The sequence below is a fragment of the Terrapene carolina genome, unplaced genomic scaffold (genome assembly GCF_002925995.2).
Source record: "Terrapene carolina triunguis isolate 2854851 unplaced genomic scaffold, T_m_triunguis-2.0 Scaffold112, whole genome shotgun sequence".
Lineage (NCBI taxonomy): Eukaryota > Metazoa > Chordata > Testudines > Emydidae > Terrapene > Terrapene triunguis.
In genome coordinates, this window is record NW_020664463.1 from 18,488,878 (window position 1) to 18,513,109 (window position 24,232).

The 24,232-nt window shown below is 45.1% G+C and overlaps 2 protein-coding genes across 2 annotated transcripts in view; both read left to right on the top strand.

Moving 5' to 3' along the window:
• LOC113406600 (TRPM8 channel-associated factor 2-like) overlaps positions 1 to 12,537 on the top strand; it is a 42,422-nt gene extending 29,885 nt beyond the window's left edge. The window contains exon 3 of the mRNA XM_029911663.1: positions 12,332 to 12,537. Within this exon, the coding sequence (XP_029767523.1) occupies positions 12,332 to 12,537 (206 nt within the window). The remainder of the gene's footprint in view (positions 1 to 12,331) is intronic.
• Positions 11,461 to 24,232, top strand: part of LOC112116681 (zinc finger protein 883-like) — a 64,030-nt gene continuing 51,258 nt past the window's right edge. Inside the window, exons 1-3 of the mRNA XM_024214330.3 lie at positions 11,461 to 12,669; positions 13,486 to 13,608; positions 14,194 to 14,307. Of these exons, the coding sequence (XP_024070098.3) occupies positions 12,657 to 12,669; positions 13,486 to 13,608; positions 14,194 to 14,307 (250 nt within the window). The 5' untranslated portion in view covers positions 11,461 to 12,656. The remainder of the gene's footprint in view (positions 12,670 to 13,485; positions 13,609 to 14,193; positions 14,308 to 24,232) is intronic.

A 24,232-nucleotide genomic window follows, 5' to 3' on the forward strand; every position in this document is an offset into this window, starting at 1 on the left:
TTTTGAAGTCATAATTATTTCCAGGGGATTGCCTTAATCCAGATCAGTACTATGCTCTAGCCATCTCACTGCTGTATCTCACTAGTGTAACTGGCAAAAGATTTCTAAGATTTTGGTCTTGTACCTTAGAATCAACACCACTGGCCATGTCACACTGCTAAAACCATCTGTGTTGACTTGATGCTTTATTGAGTTGACCAAAATGAACCAAAGTCCCACAGTACTTTATGACTAGGCCATAAATGAAGTAGAAAAACACTGCTTGTGAAACTACGCTATTGATGTTGCAATGGTAGTGTCACCACATAAGGAATGGAATTGTACTAACAACCATGAAACTGGCTCTTGCAAACAGATGTATTAACTAGGGCTGTCGATTAATCGCTGTTAACTCACAGGATTAGCTCAAAAAAATTAATCGTGATTAAAAAAATTAATCGTGATTAATCGCACTGTTAAACAATAGAATACAAATTAACATGTATTAATATTTTTGATGTTTTTCTACATTTTCAAATATACCTATTTCAATTACAACACAGAATACAAGGTGTACAGTGCTCACTTTATATTATTTTTTATTACAAATATTTGCACTGTAAAAATGATAAATGATAAATAAAAGAAATAAGAGAAACAAGTTTGTTTACATTTATGGGAGATAATGTTGCCCACTTCTTAATTACGTCACCTGAAAGTGAGAACAGGTGTTCACATGGCACTGTTGTAGCTGGCGTCACAAGATATTTACATGCCAGATGCGCTAAAGATTTATATGCCTCTTCATGCTTTGGCCATTATTCCAGAGGCCATGCTTTCATGCTGAAGGCGCTTGTTAAAAAAATAATGCATTAATTATATTTGCGACTGAACTCCTTGGGGGAGAATTGTATGTCTCCTGCTTTGTTTTACCCGCATTCTGCCATATATTTCATGTTATAGCAGTCTCGGATGAAGACCCAGCACATGTTGTTTGTTTTAAGAACATTTTCACTGTAAATTTGACAAAATGCAAAGATACCAATGTGAAATTTCTAAAGATAGCTACATCACTTGACCCAAGGGTTAAGAATCTGAAGTGCCTTCCAAAATCTGAGAGGGACAAGATGTGGAGCTAGGGTGACCAGACGTCCCGATATTATCAGGACAGTCCCGATTTTAGGGGACTTCTCCCGCGTCCCGACCTTACATCGGTCGGGACGCACTTTGTCCCGATATCGGGGGACCGTCTGGTGGAGGATGCAAGCAGGTGCTGCCGGCGCCGCTCACCTCTTCTTCCTGGGCCCTGGGGCAGCGCAGTTGAACTCCCAGCACCCGCCCGCCCGCCGGCAGGAGCCTGCAGAGTGCTGCAGCCCCACTCCCCAGGCACGCACAGAGGCGGCGAGGTCTCCGCTGCTTGCTGCAGGGGCGGGGCTCGTAGGCACTGGCAGCCGGCAGAGAGCCCCCCCGCCCCTGCCCCCGCCCCCGCCCCCCTCGACCTGGCCCGCGCAACCTTAGGAGCCAGAGGGACGGGACCTGCCTGCTGGATGCTTCCTGGGAGCCGCTCCAGGTAAGGCTAGCACTGCTGGGACTCACCTGGCCCCCTGGCAGGTCCCTCTGGCTGGAGGGGGGTCTCTGCGTGCTGCCCCCCTCCCTCCCCGAGGGGGGAGGTCGAGACGGAGTGGAGGCAAGCTGGTGCGGGGGGGGCGGGGCGTGGAGCTGCCGGTGAGTTCTCAGCCCCCACCAATTTTTCCTGTGCTCCGGTGGTTTTTTTTGTTTTGCTCCGCCGCCGGTTTGTTTTTTTTTGCTCTGGGCCCCCCCGCATCCTGCTATTTCACCTCTGTCATCTGGTCACCCTATGTGGAGCATGCTTTCAGAAGTCTTAAAAAAGAGCAACACTCTGATGCAGAAACTACAGAATCCAAACCACCAAAAAAGAAAATCAACCTTCTGCTGGTGGCATCTGACTCAGATGATGAAAATGAACACGCGTCAGTCCACACTGCTTTGGATTGTTATTGAGCAGAACCTGTCATCAGCATGGACGCATGTCCTCTGGAATGGTGGTTGAAGCATGAAGGTACATATGAAGCTTTAGCACATTAGACATGTAAATATCTTGCAACGCCGGCTACAACAGTGCCATACAAAAGCCTGCTCTCACTTTCAGGTGACATTGTAAACTAGAAGCAGGCAGCATTATCTTCTGCAAATGTAAACAAACTTGTTTGTCTAAGCGATTGGCTGAACAAGAAGTAGGACTGAGTGGACTTGTAGGCTCTAAAGTTTTACATTGTTTTATTTTTGAATGCAGGTTTTTTTGTACATAATTCTACATTTGTAAGTTCAACTTTCATGATAAAGAGATTGCACTACAGTACTTGTATTAGGTGAATCTAAAAATACTACACCTCTACTTCCATATAACGCGACCTGATATAACATGAATTCGGATATAACGCGGTAAAACAGTGCTCCGGGGGGGCAGGGCTGCACACTCCGGCGGATCAAAGCAAGTTCAATATAACACGGTTTCACCTATAATGCGGTAAGATTTTTTGGCTCCTGAGGACAGCGTTATACAGGGGTAGAGGTGTATTTCTTTTGTTTTTTACAGTGCAAATATTTGTAATAAAAATAATATAAAGTGAGCCCTGTACACTTTGTATTCTGTGTTGTAATTGATATCAATATATTTGAAAATGTAGAAAACTTCCAAAAGTATTTAAATAAATGGTATTCTATTATTGTTTAATACCACGATTAATCATTTTTAATCACTTGACAGCCCTAGTATTAACCAAAATGTGTAAATTGATTTACTGATGTAACTACAGTGAGATTGAATAAGGGGTATTGTGCTATTAAGATAAGAAAGTAGCTAATAGCAAATAAGGTATATTATATAGAATGTTTTACATCCAGAATTCTTTATATTTGTGCTAAATTTTGCTGTGGAAACTTACTGGTAGCTAAACTGTTACAAATATCTGTTACAAATGGCTGAAAAAATTTAGCTGAAACTTAAAAAAAAAAAAAAATCAACTTGAGGCGGATTCCTGGCACCAAAAATTTCAGTCCAAGTGGTTGAAGTACAATCCCTGTCCTGGCTACCTCTATATGTGCAAAGTTTGGAAGAATCCATCAAGAGAATAAGATGGATGCCCTGTTGAGTCTTGCGAAAGCAGTACACCAGGTTCTTTCATCTGGAAGAAAACCATCACTGATAAAGTTTGTAGATGACACACAAATGAAGAATACAGGTCTGATATAGAGCTATCTGGATCACTTGATAAGCTGGGCGCAAACCAACAATATGCATTTTAATATGGCTACATGTAAATATATACATAGAATCATAAAAGTGTAGGACTGGAAGGGACCTCGAGAAGTCTTCTAGTCCAGTCCCCTGCACTCAAGGCAGGACTAGGTATTATCTATGCCATTATCTAAATCCTTGATGAAGATATTGAACAGAATTGGACCCAAGACCTGTCCCTGCGGGACTCCACTTGATATGCCCTTCCAGTTTGACTGTGAACCACTGATAACTACTCTCTGGGAATGGTTTTCCAATCAGTTATGCACCCACCATATAGTAGTTCCATCTAGGCTGTATTTCGCTAGTTTGTTTATGAGACGGTCACGTGAGACAGTATCAAAATCCTTACTAAAGTCAAGATATACCACATCTGCCCTTTCATCCCTATCCACAAGGCTTGTTACCCTGTCAAAGAAAGCTATTAGGTTTGTTTGACATGATTTGTTCTTGGCAAATCCATCCTGATCGTTACTCGGGGGAAAGGATAGCTCAGTGGTTTGAGCATTGGCCTGCTAAACCCAGGGTTCGGAGTTCAATCCTTAGGGGCCACTTACAGATCTGGAGCAAAAATCTGTCTGGGGATTAGCCCTGATTTGAGCAGGGGGTTGGACTAGATGACCTCCTGAGGTCCCTTCCAACCTTGATAGTCTATGATTCATCACTTTATTATCTTGTAGGTGTGTTTGCAAATTGATTGCTTGATTATTTGCTCCATTATCTTTCCAGGAACTGAAGTTAAACTGACTGGTCTGTAATTCCCCAGGTAGTCCTTATTCCCCTTTTTATAGATTGGCATTATATGTGCCTTTTCCAGTTCTCCAGAACCTCTCCTGTCTTCTGTGAGTTTTCAAAGATCATCACTAATGGCTCAGATATCTCCTCTGTCAGCTCCTTGAGTATTCTAAGATGTATTTAATCAGGCCACAGCAACTTGAAGACAACTAACTTGTCTAAATAATTTTTAACTTGTTCTTCTCTATTTTAACCTCAGATCCTATCTCATTTTCACTGGTGTTCGCTCTCTTAGATGTCCAATCACTACCAAGTTTCACTTCTTGGTGAAAACTGAAACAAAAAAAATCAGTTAGCATGTCTGCCATTTCCACATTTTCTGTTATTGTTTTTCCCCGCTCATTGAGGCCTACCCTGTCTTTGGTCTTCCTCTTGCTTCTAATGGGTTGGTAGAATGTTTTCTGGTTACCCTTTATGTCCCTAGCTAATCTAATCTCATTTTTGTGCCTTGGCCTTTCTAATTTTGTCCCTACATGCTTGCATTGTTTGTTTATATTTATCCTTTATAATGTGACCTAGTTTCCATTTTTTGTAGGACTCTTTTTTGAGTTTCAGATCATTGAAGATCTCCTGGTTAAGCCAGGGTGGTCTCTTGCCATACTACCTAGCTTTCCTATGCAGTAGGATGGTTTACTCTTGTGCCCTTAATGATGTCTCCTTGAAAAACTGCCAGCTCTCTTGAACTGTTTTTCCCCTTAGACTTCCTTGCCATGGGATCATACCTACCAACTCCCCGAGTTTGCTAAATTTCCCTTCTTGAAATCCATTATGTTTACTGTGCTGTTTTCCCTCCTACCATTCCTTAGAATCATGAACTCTACCATTTCATGATCACTTTTACCCAAGCTGCCTTCCACTTTCAAATTCTCAACCAGTTCCTCCCTATTTGTCAAAAATCAAATCTAGAACAGCCTCTCCCCTAGTAGCTTTCTCAGCCTTCTGAAATAAAAAATTGTTTCCAATACATTCCAAGAACTTGTTGCATAATTTGTGCCCTGCTGTGTTATTTCCCCACCAGATGTCTGGGTAGTTGAAGTCCCCAATCATCACCAAGTCCTGTGCTTTGGATGATTTTGTGAGTTGTTTAAAAAAAGATTCATCCATCTCTTCTTCCTGGTTAGGTGGTCTGTAGTAGACCCCTACCATGACATCACCCTCATTTTTTTTACCCCTTTTATCCTTACCTAGAGACTTTCAACAAGTCTGTCTCCTGTTTCCATCTCATCTTGGCACAAAGGTTATAGGACATATTAACACAATGGGGAACTCTACCCTGGGAAGCAGTGACTCTGAAAATGATTTCGGGGTGATGGTTGATAATCCGCTGAACATGAACTCCCAGTGCGATGCTGTGACCAAAAGGGCTAATGAAATCCTTGGATGCATAAACAAGGGAATCTCAAATAGGAGCAGAAAGCTTATTTTACCTCTGTATTTGGCACTGGTGCGACCTCTGCTGGAATACTGTGTCCACGTCTGGTATCTACAATTCAAAAAGGATGCTGATAAATTGGAGATGGTTCAGAAAAGAGCCACAAGACTGGTTAGAGTATTAGAAAATTGTAGTGGGACTCAAAGAACTCAATCTATTTAGCTTAACAAAGAAAAGGTTAAGAGGTGACTTGTTTACAGTCTTTAAGTACCTACAGGAGAAACAAATATTTAATAATGAGTTCTTCAATCTAGCAGACAAAGGTATAATACAATCCAATGCCTGGAAGTTGAATCTAGACAAATTCAGATTGGAAATAAGGTGTAAATTTTTAACAGTGAGAGTAATTAACCATTGGAACAATTTACAATTGGTGGATTATCCATTGCTGTCCATTTTTAAATCAAGATTGGATGTTTTTCTAAAAGATATGCTCTAGGAATTATTTTGGGGAAGTTCTGTGGCCTGTGTAATACAGGAGGTCACAATGATCCCTTTTGGCCTTGGAATTTATGAATCTGTGAAGAGTCTGGTTGGTACAAGGTGCCTCTGTGTCTTGCAAAACTTGTATGAAGAAAGTCTGTAAGGTCTGTGTGTGAAAGAACCTTCGGTGGCTGGGCAGCATAGTGGCTTGATCATTGGCCAGTGGGGATGTAGGGGGACCTGGGCCCTCCCTCTCCACCAGGTCCCAGCCCAGGGCCCTACCAGGGGAGATGGGTCTCCCGCCTGGCCGGTGTGTGTTCCCCCACTGGTACTTCCTACTAAAGTCTCTTTAGTTTGGGGCGTAGCCCCAAGTAGTCCAGTTATCCCACAGTTGGAGCTTATCTGCAGACTCCCCTTGGCAGGGGAAGGCTTACTTGCCTCCAGTAGCTGCATTGGCTGGCAGGTCGCAGATCCCTACCACTCCTGCCTCCTTGCCAGTCAGTCCCCCACTGAGCCAGGCTCCCTTCTTTTCTCCCCTCTCCAGGCCTGGCATTGACTGCAGGTATAGCAGGGTGGGGCTAGCTGAATCCATAGGGTTTTTTTTAACCCCTACTGTGCCAGGAGGCAGTTTCTCTGCTCCTGCACACTGTGTTAATATAGTGTCAGCCAATATAATATACAATATTAATATATATAATATCTGGTATATTTTTGTATATCTATGAATTGTATTCATGTTAAACTCTTCCCAGGATGCTTTTTACTTATGTTCAGCTCTTTAACCAAGAGAGAGTCTCACTCGCTCGCTCGCCCTTAACCAAGGGAAAATATGAAATGTTGTAATTTCTGTGCCAGGAACAGAGACATGCCAAAATGACAAGATAAGATAAATGATTTTGTTGATGCTTGACCAACATGCAGACTGTACCAAGGTACAGGTGTCTCTAAGCTTTGCTGACTTCTGGAATACCATGTTCAAAACAGGATAAAAAACTGGCACAAACTGGTGTGTAAATCTTTGGTAATGCTGGAATACCCTGTTTTGTTGTAAACAACTTGAATATAAATATGAGACAGGCTGACCACTACAAGAGGTTGTCTTCCAGATCTGGTAATGTACGAAGGTCTCTGCATTGTGCTGATTTACAGACTCAGCTACTTTAAGACCAGAACAGACTATCATGATCATCTAGTCTGACCTTCTGAAAATCACAGGCCACAAATCCTCACCCACCCACTCCTGCCATAGGACCATAGCCTCTGGCTGAGTTAGTGAAGTCCTCAAATCTTCAGTTAAAGACTTCAAGTTACAGAGAATCCACCATTTACACTAGTTCAGCCCAGCAAGTGACCCAGGCCCCTTGCTACAGAGGAAGGCAAAAAACCCTCTTAGATCTTTGCCAATCTGACCTGGGGGAAATTCCTTCCTCACCCCAAATATGGTGATTAGTTAGACCCTGAGCCAGCATCTGAGCAAATCATACCTTTAATTAATAAAATGACTGGTTGGGTCTAGGTTATCTGATGTCTAATCAATAAGAGAACTGAACCCTAATAACAGACAAACTCTTTAGACAATCCAAGACATTATACAGGTGCAAGTGAAGGTCATGGGCAGTGAGAGGTATTCTTGCAGGCTTCACTGGGGAAGAGAAACAAACTAAAATGAGCCACAGATTACATATTTAGGAACAGAGCAAACTCCCTCATCCACCCTACTCCATGGCCCTGGGCAGAATCAACCGATCAACCCTTATAGTCCCATAATGAGTGTCAATTCTTATTCTCAAAGCTACAGGATATGTAATTCCCATGCTGGCTCTCTTCCTCTCCTAGGCTAGGTCTACACTACAGCGGTGTTCCGACCTAAGATACGCAACTTCAGCTACGTGAATACCGTAGCTGAAGTTGCGTATTTTAGGTCGGCTTACCTGGTGGTGAGGACGGGGGAAAGCCGACCGCTGCCGCGCTGCCGCCGACTCCGCTGCCGCCTCTTGTCGAGGTGGATTTCCGGAGTCGACGGCAGAACGATCAGGGATCGATTTTACCGCGTCCTCACGAGACGCGGTAAGTCGATCCCCGATAAACCGATTGCTACCCGCCGGATCGGCGGGTAGTGAAGACGTAGCCCTAGATTGTTCCCAGACAGTGCTAGTGTAAGAAACATCCTGAGAAGGGCCAGGGGTCACCTGAGTTGCAGTGTATTAAAGTGTTCTCCGTAGGAATGTGCTACTTACGGTGTACTGAGCAATGAGCACGCTCACTACATCTGCTGAAGCCACTGCCCTTCACCTTGTCCTTATTAGCCGTAAGTTTCTGCGGACTGCTTTTGAGAGGGGTTAAAAAGTGGCAAAGGGGGCGAATCGGAGGAGGGGGTGGCCAGGGTCTGAGCAGGGGGTGAAAATTTATTGGTCTGGGGGGTCAAGCAGCTGGAGGCAGCATTAGGAGAGGGGCTAAAGGGCAAAATCAGGAATGGGGGGGAGGAGGCGGAGTTAAGCCCAGGAGTGAGGTGCTGGCAGAGGGTGTCAGAGGGCAAAACCCTGGCACAAGCAGGGGCAGAGGGGGTAGCAGTTACCCCAGCGGCACTGAGACACCAGTGCTTTGCAAAATAGTTTGTTGGGCGGGGGGGGCAGAGGCATTTTTATTTGAGCAAAGTGGCTTTTTTGTATGGTCACACGAACAGTGGGTTAAAACCAGATGCAGCAGAAGGAAAAGACGGAAGGTCTTTCTTTATAGAGGCAAAAAAGCCCAGCTCTGAGATCGCTGCTCAGCCATCCCTCCTACACTGAAGACGGGGTCCCATTCAGTACCTGCACATGCTGTCTCTCCGCTAGCTGAATTGCAGCTGCAACCCTTCTGCTAGTGTCTGTCTGCGCAGTGACGGGGTTAAACCACAGAGCTCGTACGCCTTTGTAGAGAGGACCAGGAACTACTGCAAGGGGGGAAATTAATATAAAAGGAACTTCCTGTCCCCAACTCTCCGTCCTCCTCACTTGTAACTTAGCCCACTGCAGCAGTTGTGCATTAGAGTTGCGTGCTTGAATCCGTTTCCAAAGAAGCATCGGCCCCAAACAAGGAGGACGAGGTTTCCCTGGTCCCACGTGCTGCCAGCCCAGCGAGGTGAGTCAGGGCTAAGAGGAGACAGCAGAGAGAGTCGTAGGAGGGCTGCAGAATGGAACAGCAGGGAGGCAAGAAATCTCTGCCTGCAGACCCAGGGGAACCCAGGCCTGAACCGCCGCAGGCAGAGGCAAGAGAAGACGAGCCGGGGGGAGCCAACTCAGGGGCAGCTCGTAGTGGGGAGCTGAGGTGGGTCAGGGTCTTTTCTAAACCGAATGGGGAGCCTGAAGTTGGTAGCCCGGGGCGAGGGGGAAAGAGAGATTTCTGCTTGGGTGCAATAGCCTGAGCTTTGAGCAGAGGAGCAGGGAAGTCCTGCCTGGATCTCTCGACTTGTCTATGGAATTGCAAGCACCTTACACAGGAGCCTTTTTTCAGCTGCTTCGCCTTCATGCTGATGTCTCCTGCAAGGAGGATGCAGAGATTTGGGAGTGGAGGTAGGGAGGGCACCTGCCCCTTTGCCTCCCTTGCCTGATGGTGAGATAATATACCTCTCAGAAAGATCTCTTTTTGAGAAGGAATTGTGTGTTCTGGGGTGGGTAATGGGTGTTTTTGTTTCAAAGCCTCTCATGAACTAAGGATAAAGTCTTGCCCTTTTATAGGGTGGCCACTGTCTCCTGTTCTCAGCAGGACTGATGCCAGGCTCCCCTTAGTACAGATGGCCACCACTTTACAGTGTTTGCAGTGGGACTAGAGGCAAGGCTACCCTTACTGAAGATGCCACACACTGTGCTGTCAGGAGGTAGAGAAGTTCATTGAGGAGCGGGTGAACATCTAGGGGACACACAGAGACAGTGTGCCAATCAGCTTAGAGTGCTGTGGGGAATCAAGGAGATGCTGGAGGACAGGAGAATGTGGGGGACAGGAGAAGCTTGGGGGGTGGGGAGGGATACTCTTGAGGGAAGGGAATGTGGGGACAGGGTGGGAAAATCTGAGATAGCAGAAGACTGAGGGGAAAGAGAAGAATGTGGGGGACAGGTGGAGGCAGGAGATAGAGGAGAGCGGCTGAGAGGTTGTGGATGGAGGAAGGAGAGGGATTGGGCTGGAGAAGAATGGCAGCTGCCCCATCCAGGAGGTAAGGGGAAGATTAGTGGAGTTCCCCTCTAAGCAGCCAGGGAGGTGGCTCATACTCTTGTGTGTGCATTTACCGTAAGGTTGAATCTTAAAGCTGAACTGATCACACCAATGGTGGGACAGCAGACATACACTGAAGGCTAAAGAATCTGTCTCCTGACTTTTGGGGGCTAACTTGTGATTTTTGAACCATTGGGGTTGGTCAGGCCCGCCGACCGGGGGGGGCAAAGAGGGGCAATTGCTCAGGCAGGCCACAGGGCTCCTAGGCGGACGAGACCGCACTGGCCAATCACGGCGGCCCGCGGGGCCCCCCAAAGCGTGGGGCCTGGAGTGGTCATGCACACCTAGGAGTGACGGGCGATCCCAGAAGTGATGGATTCGTCAGTTCTGCCCCGGGCCCCACCCCCCCAGGGAAGGCCCTGGGGCACAGAATTTCTGTCAGCAGACCTGGAGTTGGTAATAATGTAATGTGCATCTTTATGAGCAGGAGGCAGGCAACCCAGCTCCTTCTCCGGTTGTCCCGGGCCAGGGAAAATAATGATCCGAACAGCGGACCAAATTCAGTGATGAATCCTGGTCACATGCTCCCTGAGGAACATTGCGCATATGCTAAGAAGACTCATTACAGCATCTCGGTTGGAGCCAGGAGAGGGAGAGAGAGCAAGCAGTAACTGCTGGGAGCTTTAGGAATAGGAACTGGGACCCATTACAGGACTTAAGGTAGTTCTCTCTCTTATGCTTTCCTTTATGTGCTTTCCCCGAAAGTACAGCAGGTCCCCTCCTATCCCTTTTTTCTCTTCCATCTTCAGACCAGTCTTCTGTTTGCCTCTCGCCCCTGGCCCGTTTTCTCTGCCCCTTTCATTCCTTTCTCTGCTCTCTTTCTATACACACACTTGCCCTCTGAATTGCTTTTCATTTAGATTAAAGAAAACAACCAATCAGAAAAGAGCAAATGTCTTTTTGGGGTAAGAACTGTCATTTATGGCATGTTTGTACGACTCCTAACACAATGGGCCCAAGCCCGCTCCCAGCCGCGCCACCAGTGAGTGCTGGGGGATGGTTCCCCCAAACCCCAAGGGCTGGGAGCCAGGGGAGCGGAGCGGGCTGGGGCCGGGTCACTCCACTTCCCGCCACCCCATGAGTGCGGGGTCGGGCCTGCCCTGCGCTCACCAGGCGGCAGGAAGTGGAGCGACCCAGCTCCAACCTACTCCGCTCCGCCGGCTCGTGCTGGGGGGCGGTTCCCCCCTTTCTCCCTCAAGCCTGCTCCTGCCCCCCCCCCCCATGGAGGCCTGGGGCCCCCCACAAACACCCCGTGGGGGGGCTGTGTAGGGCACCAAAATGGCTAGGGACGGCCCTGGACAGACCCCTTAGAAATTTAAAGAGAGTTGTGAGTTACATGGCTTTATACACTATGCGCCTCTTGTATCTGTTTTATGCAGATGCGACTCCATTGAGTGCAGTAGAGTTGCTCTTGATTTTCTCTGGCGAGAATGAAATGAAGTTCTGGCTATTTAAATGAAGGCTATGGGCCTTCAGCTTTTTATCATTTCAGTGCTGTCTTGAGAGATCCAGAAGAGAGACTGATGGAGCTGAACCTCTTGCAGTCTGTGAAAGTAAGAAACAGAAATCCATCATTGGAGGCAGATTAACTCTTTCTTCTCCGTGGTTCCCTGGAGTTGGGTGGGTGAGAGAGCCTGGTCTGATTCTGAATGTATCATTCCTTTTCTCAGTTTTGTTTCTTTCCTCCCTGAAGCCTGCAGGAAGCACCTCTTGCGAGTGAATTTCACTTGGACCAATAAAGCCATCTAGATTTGTTTAAATAGTTCATTTCCAGAGTGTGATGTGCAAGCCTACAAATCATCAAACCACCGTGAAAGGTACGCGCAGCAGGAAATGGTTAGTGGAGCTGATCCTAACTGTGGGACGCAAGGATGAATGTTTTTCACCAAGCATACAAGTGAGATGCAGAACTGAGACAACTAGCGCATAGGCCCAAGCTGGAGTAACCTCATGAAGACAGACAACAGACATGCAGCAGTGAGTAACTGCATCTGTGGGCCTTCAGTTACAGACACTGCCAAACTGAGTGGTGCAATCTGAAGTAAAGATGGAGGAGCAAGCCGTATTCAGCCATCGACTAGCAGCGGAAACAGCGCAAGCAGAAAACACACCCACTCTATCCCTATCTGGGACAGTTGACTCCAGTAATGAGAGGGAAGCCACCCTGCAACAGTACAGCATCAGCATGGAGAAGCACTGCAGACACTTTAGACAGTGCTGCTATCAGGAAGCAGAAGGACCCCAAGAGGTTTACAGCCGACTCTGTGAACTTTCCCATCTGTGGCTGCAGCCGGACCTCCATAGAAAGGAGCAGATCATCGAGCTGCTGGTTCTTGAGTAATTCCTGACCATCTTGCCTGAGGGAATCCAGAAATGGGTCCAGAGACTTCATCCAGAAACATGTGATGAGGTTGTTGCCCTTGTGGAGGATTTCCAGCTAATTCATCAGGAGATTGGGAAATGTGGGCAAAAGGTAAGGACCACTGAATGTTAATTCAGATGCGGGAAGAGGTGAGGTGATGGAGAGAGTGAAGGAGAGATTGTTAGTGAATGTGTAAAATAAAGTATTTTTGTACTCTAAACAATTCCATTACCACCTGAGGTGAACCCACTAATTTTATTTTGTATTGGTTGAATACTCATGTCTAGAAAGAGTCCTGACTATGAGACAATATTGCCAGCTTATTTACTTTCTTGAGCCTTCAGTTCTTGAGTCCCTAGCAGAGTGCTATCAGATGATAGCCTTGGGGAGGGGAAGCCTAATCTTCTCTCAGGGAATGTGATAGTGCATTGAAGAGGAATATGCTGGTGGTACTTTGAAAATGGTCTTGATTCTGGATGTAGCTCTGAGATGGTCCAAGCTTGAGCCCATGAAGAGCTGACCGAGAATAATACTTCCAAAGCAAAGAGAAGGAAGAAAAGCTATCAAGGGAGAAGGTAGAGAGAGAAATAGACTGTCCCCCACATTTTTTTATTTCAAGTGACTCTTAATGTGGTGACTTCTTTACATTTGAATTTTTCTAAATCTCCATCTCTCTCCTTATTCTTCAACCTGACCCTCCCCCACTTCTGTCTTTCATTTTTCCCCAACACATTTTTCCCTAACCTGTCCTGCCCCCCTTTTTATCCCCCATGCACACACTCCCTCTCCTCTTTTCCTTTCTTCTCTTCTTCCACTTCATCACAGAACAAACCCTAATTAGATTTACCTTGTGCCTGTACAGCCTGTGACCGAGCAGCAGGATTGTCACTGAATATGCATATATTGAACAGGGAATACCTGTTTCAGATTCCAGTGACGTTCGAAGACGTGGCTGTGTATTTCACCAAGAAGGACTGGGGTCGTCTGGACAAAAGGCAGAGGGAGCTCTACAGGGATGTCATGCAGAAGAATTTGAAGACTTCTCTCTGGGTAACGATTAATTTTCCCTCATTACTTAAAAGCTGTGTGGTCTCCCAAGAATTTGTTAAGCTGTGGTTCAGGGTTCTTCTCTTGGATTTCTAAGGGCTCGGTCCTTGTAGTCCCCAGAAACTTTGTGAGAGATAGTCACTGCCATGCAACCACTATTTTTCTGAATTGCCCTTTTAATTGGAGGAGGTGATCTGTAGTCACATCTCAGCCTTATCCTTGTGGTTTAGTTGTGGAGTACAATCATAGAATTGCCCTGTCCACCTTCCCTGGGACTAACACCAGCTCTGAAGGTGCTCGACTTTGAGAAATGGGTAAGTGTATTAACATTTGCACTGCTCATGACTTACCTAGTCCCCCATATGTGGATATCCTTGAGTCTCCAAAAGGGAAACAAAATAACTCCAGCTACACATTTTACTTCCCCAGTGGGTTTCTGTGGACATAATCTCATCTGTTGGCATTCTGTAATCCCTGCCTCCATGAAAGAACAGGTTGGGTTCACATCTATGATAATTTATTTGTAATAAATGCTCAACAAATACATAACAAATCGTGGTATTGCCTGGACTGTTTTCCCATGGGCAGGATTTGAGACTCCAAAACCTGATGTGAACTCTCGGATGGAACAAGAGGAAGAGCTTTGCATCCCAGATTGTCAGGATGCCAGAGAAAGGGTAATACCAAGAGAAGCCGGCACAGGTGAGAAATAAATGAAGCTATCTCAGAAACTATCAATGAGTGAATTAAAAAGTTGTGGTTTGAACAAAGCCATCGTGCGTTCTATTTGCTGTCATAGAAACGGCTACTTTCATCATGAATGAGATATCATTGTAGGATGGAAGAATGAAAGGTAAATGGCTGGGTTATGGGGCCTGTGCTCTAGAGACAACCTACAACAAAGGAGGGTCTTATGGGGGCTAGAGCATGGGAGAGCACATCTCAGGCTGGGGAACAATACAAAAGAAACATGGTTTGGTTTTTTGGTGTTTTTTTCTGATCAGCAGGAGCTGGCTGCTGTGGCTGACTGTGTTTTTTGTGCAGTACTGCTATGAGAATTCGGCCTAGTCTCGTGGCAGATGTTAATCATGGCTTCCAAGCAAACCTTACTGATTTCTGGCAGTGGCCGTCCCCTTTTCCCATGTTATAAATTGAAAGCTGCCTTGCCTTAAGGTGACTGCCACTTTCCTAGAGCCTTTGGATATGGAAGTGAGGCTAGCCTTAGTAAAGATGGACATTGTCTCTCATGGTTTACAGTGGGACTGAAGCCAGGCTGCCCTCAGTGACGATGGTTCCCCCTTTCCACTCCCCTGGCATTCTAGGGTTTGAAAACTGTACAGGACCAAGGAGGGTGACTTGAGGGTGACGTGCAGGAAAACGTGGAAAATGAAGCTTTGAGGGGTGGGAGACTGAGGTGAAAGGAAGGAAATATATGGGAACATGTGGGAGAACGTGGAGGGAGAATGTGATGAGCACAGTGGACTGGGTAGGGCAGGGAAAGGAGACTGGATAGTGATACAGAGAGGGATAGAATGGCAGCTTCCCCAGGGGTTAGGTTAGGGTAAGCGGAGTTCCCCTCCACAGTCAGAGGTGTAATTTATTGTTTGTTTGGCAAATGAAAAGCAATGCAGTCCCCCCCCCTTTTGTTTTTATTAGAATAGGTGCTAGACAAGACCCTATGTAGGTTGACACAAGCTGGAAATATTTTTTATGGCAATGTCCTTGGATTCTAGGACATCTGGAAATTCTGTAGTCATTTCATGTGGAATTATAAAAGTGGAGGTGTTTATTGAAGTAGGTACAGAAATTCAGTCAATGCTGTACTTTTATTTTTAAAATAAAATTGATTGTCCCCACACCTTTAGCTTTGGATGCACTGCAGCATTTTCCTAACTATCATGTAAACTGCTGGAAGAGGGGCAGCGGCGGCTCCAAGCGCGTGCCTGGGGCGGCAAGCCGCGGGGGGTGCCCTGCCAGTCCCTGCAAGGGCGGCCGTCAGGCTGCTTTCAGCGGCATACCGGCAGGAGGTCCACCGGTACTGTAGATTTGGCGGCAATTCGGCGGCAGGTACGCCAAAGCCACAGGACCGGCGGATCTCCCGCAGACATGCCGCCGAAGGCAGCCTGCTTGCCATGATTGGGACAGCAAAAAAGCTAGAGCCACTCCTGAAGAGGGGAAGCTGGAGATTTTTGGCAACTAAATAGGGGACTTTTGACAATGGGGGAGGGGGAGTGGTTCAGAATTAAGGGATAAGCACAGGAGCTGAGTACTTCTGCTAAAATCAGAAGCAGGGAGATAGTTCAGAGGTGGGGACTATATTTTTAACTATCATTCCAAGCTGCCTGCAGATTTGAGAAGGCAATGCTGCATCAGTCTGCACTCAAGTTTAGTTTTTTCACAACTCTGAGGGCTAGAAGCAGAGGGCCTGATTATCAGTTCCAATACAGCCTCTTTACCTGGCTGGTAGGTAAGGTCCAAAAAGCTGGTGCGTTTGGCCACTGGGAATATGTCCTTGCAGAGGAGGCTTCATATAACTTCTGTTGGCTCCCTGCTTCCCTCATCTAACCATCTCTCTGCTAGAACTGAACATCAGAACCATATTTTCTTTTTAAACAATGAAAGAAAAGATATTTGAACCCAACTCTGCCTCAACGGGAGGGCAAGGAGTGAATTCAGCAGCCATGAAATAGGAGGCCCTTGCTAGTGAAAACAGATTCTCCTTTTTGCACAGCATGATCCTTAAGTAGCATGCTCAAACCCCAATAAAGCAATTGATTCACAAGTGCACTAGTTCTTTATCTCCCTTGTTGGCCACAAAAGAGACAGAAAAAGCACTGCAGACAGATTTAGAATTATCTACTCTAAGAAAATGTAATATTTTAATTCCCTACTTTTGAAGAAATTTAAAAACACTGAAGTGAGAACCATTATTAAAAAAAAAAAGTCTTTTAAAAGCAAGAGACAGTGTCAGAATCACTAGGCAAACTGCAACCAGAGGCACATGTATAGAGCCATAAAATTCAGCTTTACACACTTACAATGGGACATGCTCAACTCATGAAAGATGGACTGTTAGTAAAAGCTTACGTCAATGGAATGTTGTTTAAGACCTTGTTTACACACAAGGTTTAGTTAAGCTGATGCAAACCTGTATTCTGCGCTCTCATGTAGAAGTGGCTTAAATTTATTTAACTGAAGTCAGTAAGGAATGGACTTACTCTAAATAAATTGATTTAAGAGAGTCCACAGAAACCTATGTGCAGTCACAACCAACTTGTGTTTATAATTCAAAGATAACACATTTATGTTGCTAAGCACAACTGTAAGAGCGAGGTGCTCCTAAACATGAGTAAGGGAGTCAAATCTAGCCCTATAAAATAAACAGTGATAGGTGAAGAAGTGTCATTTCAACACACCTAATAAATAAAAAGATGAAGGGCTAGATCACACTTGGCATGTTCACAGGCCCATAAAGGTAAAGGGCTTCTTTATCCCCATAGCCATTCATATGGGGGTTTGTCACAAAGGGAATCCTTATACTCAGGAATGCTTCAATCTAGTGTCAATGCTGGTACTAACCTTTGCAACAGGGTGGTGAGGGGTATGACCAGACTGTGTTCTGTAGCCTCTCAGGGCCTGAGGCAACTTCTGCTGACTTCAAAGGGCACTGGAAAACAGCCTTAAGGTGGGAGTGAGCCTGCTCTCCCTGCAAATTTGTGCCTCTTTGCCTTGTGAGACCAACTCAAGAGCTGGGATTAAATGCCACTATCTAGACCCTAATTAACTAGATCAAAGATTTAAATACCTACTTAAACACTAACAAGCACCACATTTTCCATACAGGAAAATGTGGGATATTTAAAGAATAGATTAACTGTAACCATGGTAACATTTTAAAACACAAACCAGAGCGCTATATTAAAACCAATGCAAGTTTATAAGCCTTTTCTCATGGAGAAGTCTTGGAGTAAGAAACAGCACCAAAATTTATAGCTTTATCAGAGAGGCCAGCCAGTAGAGATGCTTAGTTAAGTGGTAATCAGTTCAGGTCACTTTATTTAAACCCACCTAAATTAAGGAAGCCTTAGTTAAGTGTGTCAAGGACACCTCCATTCTGAGCCCCTTGCTTAGAGACGTTTAAGAACCGTTAGTTAAATTCACCTCATTTAAGAGCACAAGCATCAAGGATGCTTTAGGAGTAGCAAGCTGAAATTAAGAGTGCATCAACAAGGTGCATTTTAAAGACATCTCAAACAAGGGCCACTTAAATACACCTCATACAGTTGGGGACACATTAGCTAAGAGCACCTCAGATAAGGATGCTCTACTTAGGTGCATCTCCATGAAGAACATCTCTGTTAATAGAGGCTGCCTGGGACAAATCCATCCTTGGTATTAAACCAGTTACTACAGTAAGCAAATGTGTGATTGATTTGATCCCCTATGTTCACTGACTGCATCTCAGTAAAGGGTGCCTCAGAGATTAAGAGCAGGGTCAGTGCTATAGCACTTGAAAGGCCTCTCAACTGTAACTCTACAATATAAAAGCCATATTTGTCTCAGACAGGGTAAATCAGAATGACAGGTACATATATAAACATTTTGTTTGCCATGTTTACAGTACAAGGAGGATGGATCAGGCAGTTGTCGGAGCAGCAGGAAGTTGAGAGATTGGAGGTTGTGCAGTAGCAAGAATTTCAGAAGTAGATGACTGGGATGAAACCTGAGAGGAAAAAGGCCGGGCATTTTCTGGGAGAAGGTTACTGGGGTTAAGAAGAAGGGGAAAAGGCAAAGAGGCCATAGCAGCTGCCTGCTGTCCTAACAGAAGTCCCAAGCTGTACACATTTGAATTAATGAGATCATTGCCTGGGAGGAGGACATTCAGCTGTTTCTGAATCTCTTGAAGGACCTGTAGCTGACTTTGCTGATTCAGAAGAAGCATATCGATGTTGTCCCTCATTCTCCTCACTGTGTGAAGATACGAGTATTAATTTCTACAATTTAAAGTGCTATGCATGGTACTTTAGAAACCCTTTTTATACTTACACTCTTGAAGTATAAGTCTTGACTGGTCCATAGCTTCTTGCTCTGCGCCACCACTTTGTTGTTCCTCATGACATACTATAGAAGAGGAATGAAAATAATATGTTAACGTTTTCAGTGTAAAAAGAATGTAGAATAGTAAATCTCACATTTACATTTAGCATGAATTATGTGATAAGCATCATAAGGCAGAACTGTAAATATAGGATCATCTATATCCGCAAGGACGAGCTCTTGCCACTAGTTCTCCAGTGCCTGACTCCAGACCGGAGGGAAGCATATTTCACTCATTTTAAAAAGTGAAGGTGACTACCCATAGTGCAAGCCAGCTGAATGTCAGGCCCTTTTTAAAAAACACACACAAGTCCCCAGTATAATTTGATAACCTATGTTAAGCTCAGGTAACCATTTGTAATGACATTCCTACTAAGGGCTTGGCTACACTTGCAAGTTAGAGTGCATTAAAGCAGCCCCGGACACCCTAGCTTTCTACCCATCCACACTGGCAAGGCATGTAGAGCGCTCTGACTCCAGGGCTAGAGCGCTCCTGGTACTCCACCTCGGTGAGAAGATTAACGCTTTCTGTGCCTTGGCTGAAACGCCCGGGCGTCAGGATGAACAAGGTGTTGCATTACTGCACTCTGATCAGCCTCCGTAAATGTCCCATAATCCCCTTAAGTCAAGTGGCCACTCTTGTCATTGTTTTGGAATCACTGCAGGCATGCCGATATGCCCTTTAAAAGCTCCGTTTCTGACAGCTGGCATGCTTATCTGCTCCGAGACAAAGCAACCATTACAGTGGAATGCTGTGTAGGAGAGAGAGAGGCAGGGGGAGAGGGGTCTGTTGCTGTTTGAACTTACAAGACAGCATGCGGACATGCTCTCAGCCTCCCCAAAACCCACTCTCTCTCCCCCCACATATGCACAACACACTCCCTGTCACACTCCACCCTACTCCCCTCATTTGAAAAGCACATTGCAGCCACTTACATACTGGGATAGCTACCACAATGCACTGCTCTCTGTGGCCGTTGCAAGAGCTGCTAATGTGGCCATGCCAGTGTGCTTGCAGCTGTCAGTGTGGACAGATTGCAGCACTTTCCCTACTGCGCTCTATGAAGGCTGGTTTAACTCAAAGCTGATTCACTTCAAATCTGACAGGCAAAAATCTAACTCAGTACCAGACAATCTATGAATTCTGAGAGCAATATGACTTCTTTTGGTGTCCTATAACATGGGCCCCCTTGTTGCAACTGAGTGTCTTTTATACAACTATGGAGTAAGTATTACTACTCCATAATAAATGGGATCAATTTCTTTTTAAGTAAGCTCAGTATTAAGCTGATGTTATGTTCCTTTGTTATCTAATGAGGGGGAAAACTATTTCTTCTTAATGACAAGATGTAAAGGGGAAGTGAGGTTGTGCCTTTTTGGAGAGGAGGGCTTATTTTGTATAAAAAGCTTTAATTTTTTTATCATTAGAAATGTCAGGAATATGAAGTTTTTAATCTTCACTGTTTATGTTGGGAGAGCTGGCTAGGTAATTCCATTATCTATGGATTAAGAGTTTCACACAAGGAAAGTTAAAGGGGTACGTCTACACTACGAGATTAATTCGAATTTAGATAATTCGAATTTGGGAAACAGATTGTATAAATTCGATTGTGCGCGGCCACACTAAGCACATTAATTCGGTTTTTAACCACATTAATTCGGTGGTGTGCGGCCACACTACCCCATTAACTTTAACCACATTAATTCGGTGGTGTGCGGCCATACTACCCCTAATTCGAATTAACAAAATCGATTTTGGTGCTACTCCGCTCGTCGGGGTGGAGTACAGAAATCGATTTTAAGTGCCCTTTAATTCGAAGTAACTGGCTCCGTTGTGTGGACGGGTTAAGGATTAATTCGGATTAACGCAGCTAAATCCGAATTAAAGTCGTAGTGTAGACCAGGCCTTAGACAGAGCTTCTCTCTCAAGTGTTTTTGTTAGATGTGTCAACTGGAATAAAAATCACTTCTCTCAATTAGGCTGTGATTAACTGCTCTGCTGACTCAGGGCCTCAACCAGGTTTCACTTCACTGAGGTCATAAAACTACTTGTTCCCCAGTCATCCATAGAGTCTTCCATGGTAGACAACCCTTGAATTTCTAATTAAAAAAAAAAAAAAAAAGTCAACTTAAGTATTCCAGTCATTTATATTATATAAGATATACACACACAAGAAAGAAGGAACAAATCCAGTTTCCTACCCTATATTTTCTAGGCCAATTTAAAAAGAATATACAAGATTATGAAATTTGTACATGAGACTCTTATTAAGTAACCCCTTAACTTTAATATATTACACTCAAGTACTCCCAGAAGAACTGAGTACAGTTCTGTACCATATATATTAGAAGATACTTCTGTTAAATAGCCAGTCAGTTTCTTTAGTAATCACGTAGACTAGTTTAAGTCTATCTGCTTTTATTGCCTAGTGATCAATGGATCCTTTTTAAAGAAGAGAGGAAAATGGCTCTTTTGTTCTTCCAGCATCTCAGAAGAGATTTTTTTCTTAATAAAGAGTCAATATGTAAGGACTCTTGTTATGCTGGTTTATAGGATTAAAGAGGATGGCAAAAAGAGAGACTTACCTTTAATAATTCATTAGGTGCATGCGAGTTATCAGTGTTTCATAGCTAGCTATCTTAGGGCTTTATACTGCCATGCATCATCATAGTATCTGAGCATCTTTCATGTGAAATCAATAGTGAAGTCTCTAATGCAATTCCTGGAGCATCATACAAAAGTGTCAGTATTGACATTATGGATGCATTTACTTAAGTGGGTCTCTGTTGGACATTTCATAGATATACACAAAACCCAAAGTGTGGTAGGCCAGGCCAAGTGTTTAGAATCTGATGGAGGCCACAGGACTGTGTACTAGACTTCCTGTGCATTGGGAATAAAGCCAGTACAGATTGTGTCCTCCATTTATTTAACCTAAGCAATCAAGTTACCTGTTGCACATTCACTGGATGTCTCTCTCACATGGACTTTCTGATGTTTAAGGAAGTTTGAGCTCAGGCGGAAGCTCTTCCTGCATTCAGTACATTTGTAAGGTTTCTCTTCTGTGTGGCTTTTCTGATGCTGGACAAGGGCTGAGCTGCAAGTGAAGCTTTTGCTACATGCAGCACAAGCATAGGATTTCTTTTTCATGTGGGTTTTACGGTGTGCAATTAGATTTGAGCTCCGGCCAAAGCTTTTCTCACATTCTTTACATTTATAGGGTCTCTCTCCTGTATGGATTCTCTCATGTACCACAAGGTTTGCCTTCCTGCTGAAGCTTTTCCCACACTTAGGACATTCAAAGGGCTTTTCTCCTGTGTGGATTTTCAGGTGGTTCAAGAAGGTCGAGCTCCCCTTGAAGCTTTTTCCACATTCTGTACATATGTAGGGACTCTCTTCCCTGGGGGGTTTCTGTTGATTAAGGGTGACTTGTAGTTTCTTAGATCCTCTTGCTTGATGAGCAGATTTAGTGCATCTCTTTCTCTGCTGCCTTTCTGGCCTGGCTTTCCCCCAGCCAGGACTCTGGGCTTCAGCTGGTCGCAATAACTCATCCTGCTCAAGATCTTCCTGATTAGGTTTCTCCTCCTCATTTTCACTCATAGTGCTATCGCTTGCTGGAATAAAAATGGGAGTTCTGACATGGTTTATTCCCTGCCCTGGGGAGAAAGAAAACCTTGGACTGGTACTTGCAAAGCATCTCTCTCTAATTAATGACTGTTCATGAGGCCTTAAATCCAAAAATCAAATCCCACCAAACCCTTTCCCAAAGGGAAGGAGGAAGTGAAAAGAGGGGATGAGAGGACAGAAGGAAATAGGTGATGGAGGAGTGGGAGAAAGAGGAGTGAGGGAAGACAAAGATGAACAGATGAGACTCTCTCCCCTCTCTTGAGAATTTCCTCCCCTCAGAACAGGGCAGATTAAGCCAAACACTTTGCCCACATAAATCCTGTTGCAAAGCAGGAAGAGAAAGGAATGGGCTCAAACAAGTGACCTCTCCCAGCTATCTCATCTTAGCCACTTATTCCTCTTCTCTCAGCCCACATGCCCTCCACCTCTGCCCATTTAATAGAGAATGAGAGCACCTCCCTGCAGTCTGCCTGCTTTAAAATTGAGGTTTCCTCTCCCTCACACCAGGAACCTGGGCTTCCTTTTGATTTACAAAGATGTATGTTTAAGAGAAAGCTTTCCTGGGCGAGACTAACAGACAAACTGATTCAGTTACTGCCATTCAATGCATTAGTGAAGAGCCTGCTAGCTCATTCCCGAGGTTGGAGTTACACATGTAGGGAGCTAAAAACACTGCAATGTCCCTTTGGCATTTTCCCCTCCATTGGGAGGAAGGAGCAATTTCACTCATTGTTATAGGAGTAAGGGGGCTTCCCCCAAAAACAGCTGCAGTGATTTGCAGAGATTGTGTGTCTCTGCAGTGACCAACAGCCTTCACAACGCTGACAGTGCAGCAGGACCCAGGTAACCTTCACAGCCCCGCAAAATGCTTTTAAGGGGTAAGAGATACTTCAGATGTGAGAGTCCGAATTCACCTGCTCAGATCCCCTAACTTCTGGTGTCCTCCCACTTGGGGAGGCAGAGAGGAAGATAAAGCCAAAAGAGAAAGAAATTCTGGCTTTTGTTTTCACTCATTTCAGGTAGATTTTGTTTTCCTGTTTTTAAAAAGTGGAAGAACCCCAGGGCAAAAAGGAGCACTTAGCATCACAGAGAGCACATGACTCCAGCTCAGTGCCCAACACAGGCTCCGGCATGGCAGACTGCAAACAGATGAGAGAAGACAGACTTTAGAGCTCACAACACCTTTGCTGATATCCCAGCTTTTTAAGTTCACTTATTGTAGGTGACTTAACTGCTATAAATTACTCCTCACCTGTGCAGGAGTCTCCTTGGATCTTACTTTTTCTGGAGCCCTGGAGCCCAGAAGCCATAGGCTCTTCCTCCAGCTCCATCTAGAAGAAGAGAGGGGATCTGGAGTTTGAAACCTTATTTAGTAGGAAAGAAAACAGATGCAATGCACCCCAGCAGTGATAACAGGTTATGTTAAGACAATGGGGGAGAATTCATCAATCCCACACTGGTGAGCAATTAGCCAGTGAGCCCAGAGTTTGGTGGAAAGAGCCTCAGTTTGGTGATCTTACAGGTAAGAGCAGGAGAAGAGAGTTTATCCTAAGGCAGGGGTTCTCAAACTTCATTGCACTGTGACCACCTTCTGACAACAAAACTTACTACACAACCCCCAGGAGGAGGGACTGAAGCCTGATCCCATCTGAGCCACACCCCCCTCCGGAGGGCACAAAAGCCCAAGCCCCACCACCCCGGAAAGGGTGGACCAAAGCTGAAGCCCAAAAGGCTTCAGTCCCAGGCAGGGGGCCTGTAACCTGACCCTGATTCCCAGGATTGAAGCCCTTGGGCTTCAGTTTCAGCCCCAGATGATAGGGCTCAGGGTTCAGCTTTGGCCCCAGCAAGGCTAAGCCAGCCTTGATGACCCCACGAAAATGGGGCTGTGACCCACTTTGGTGT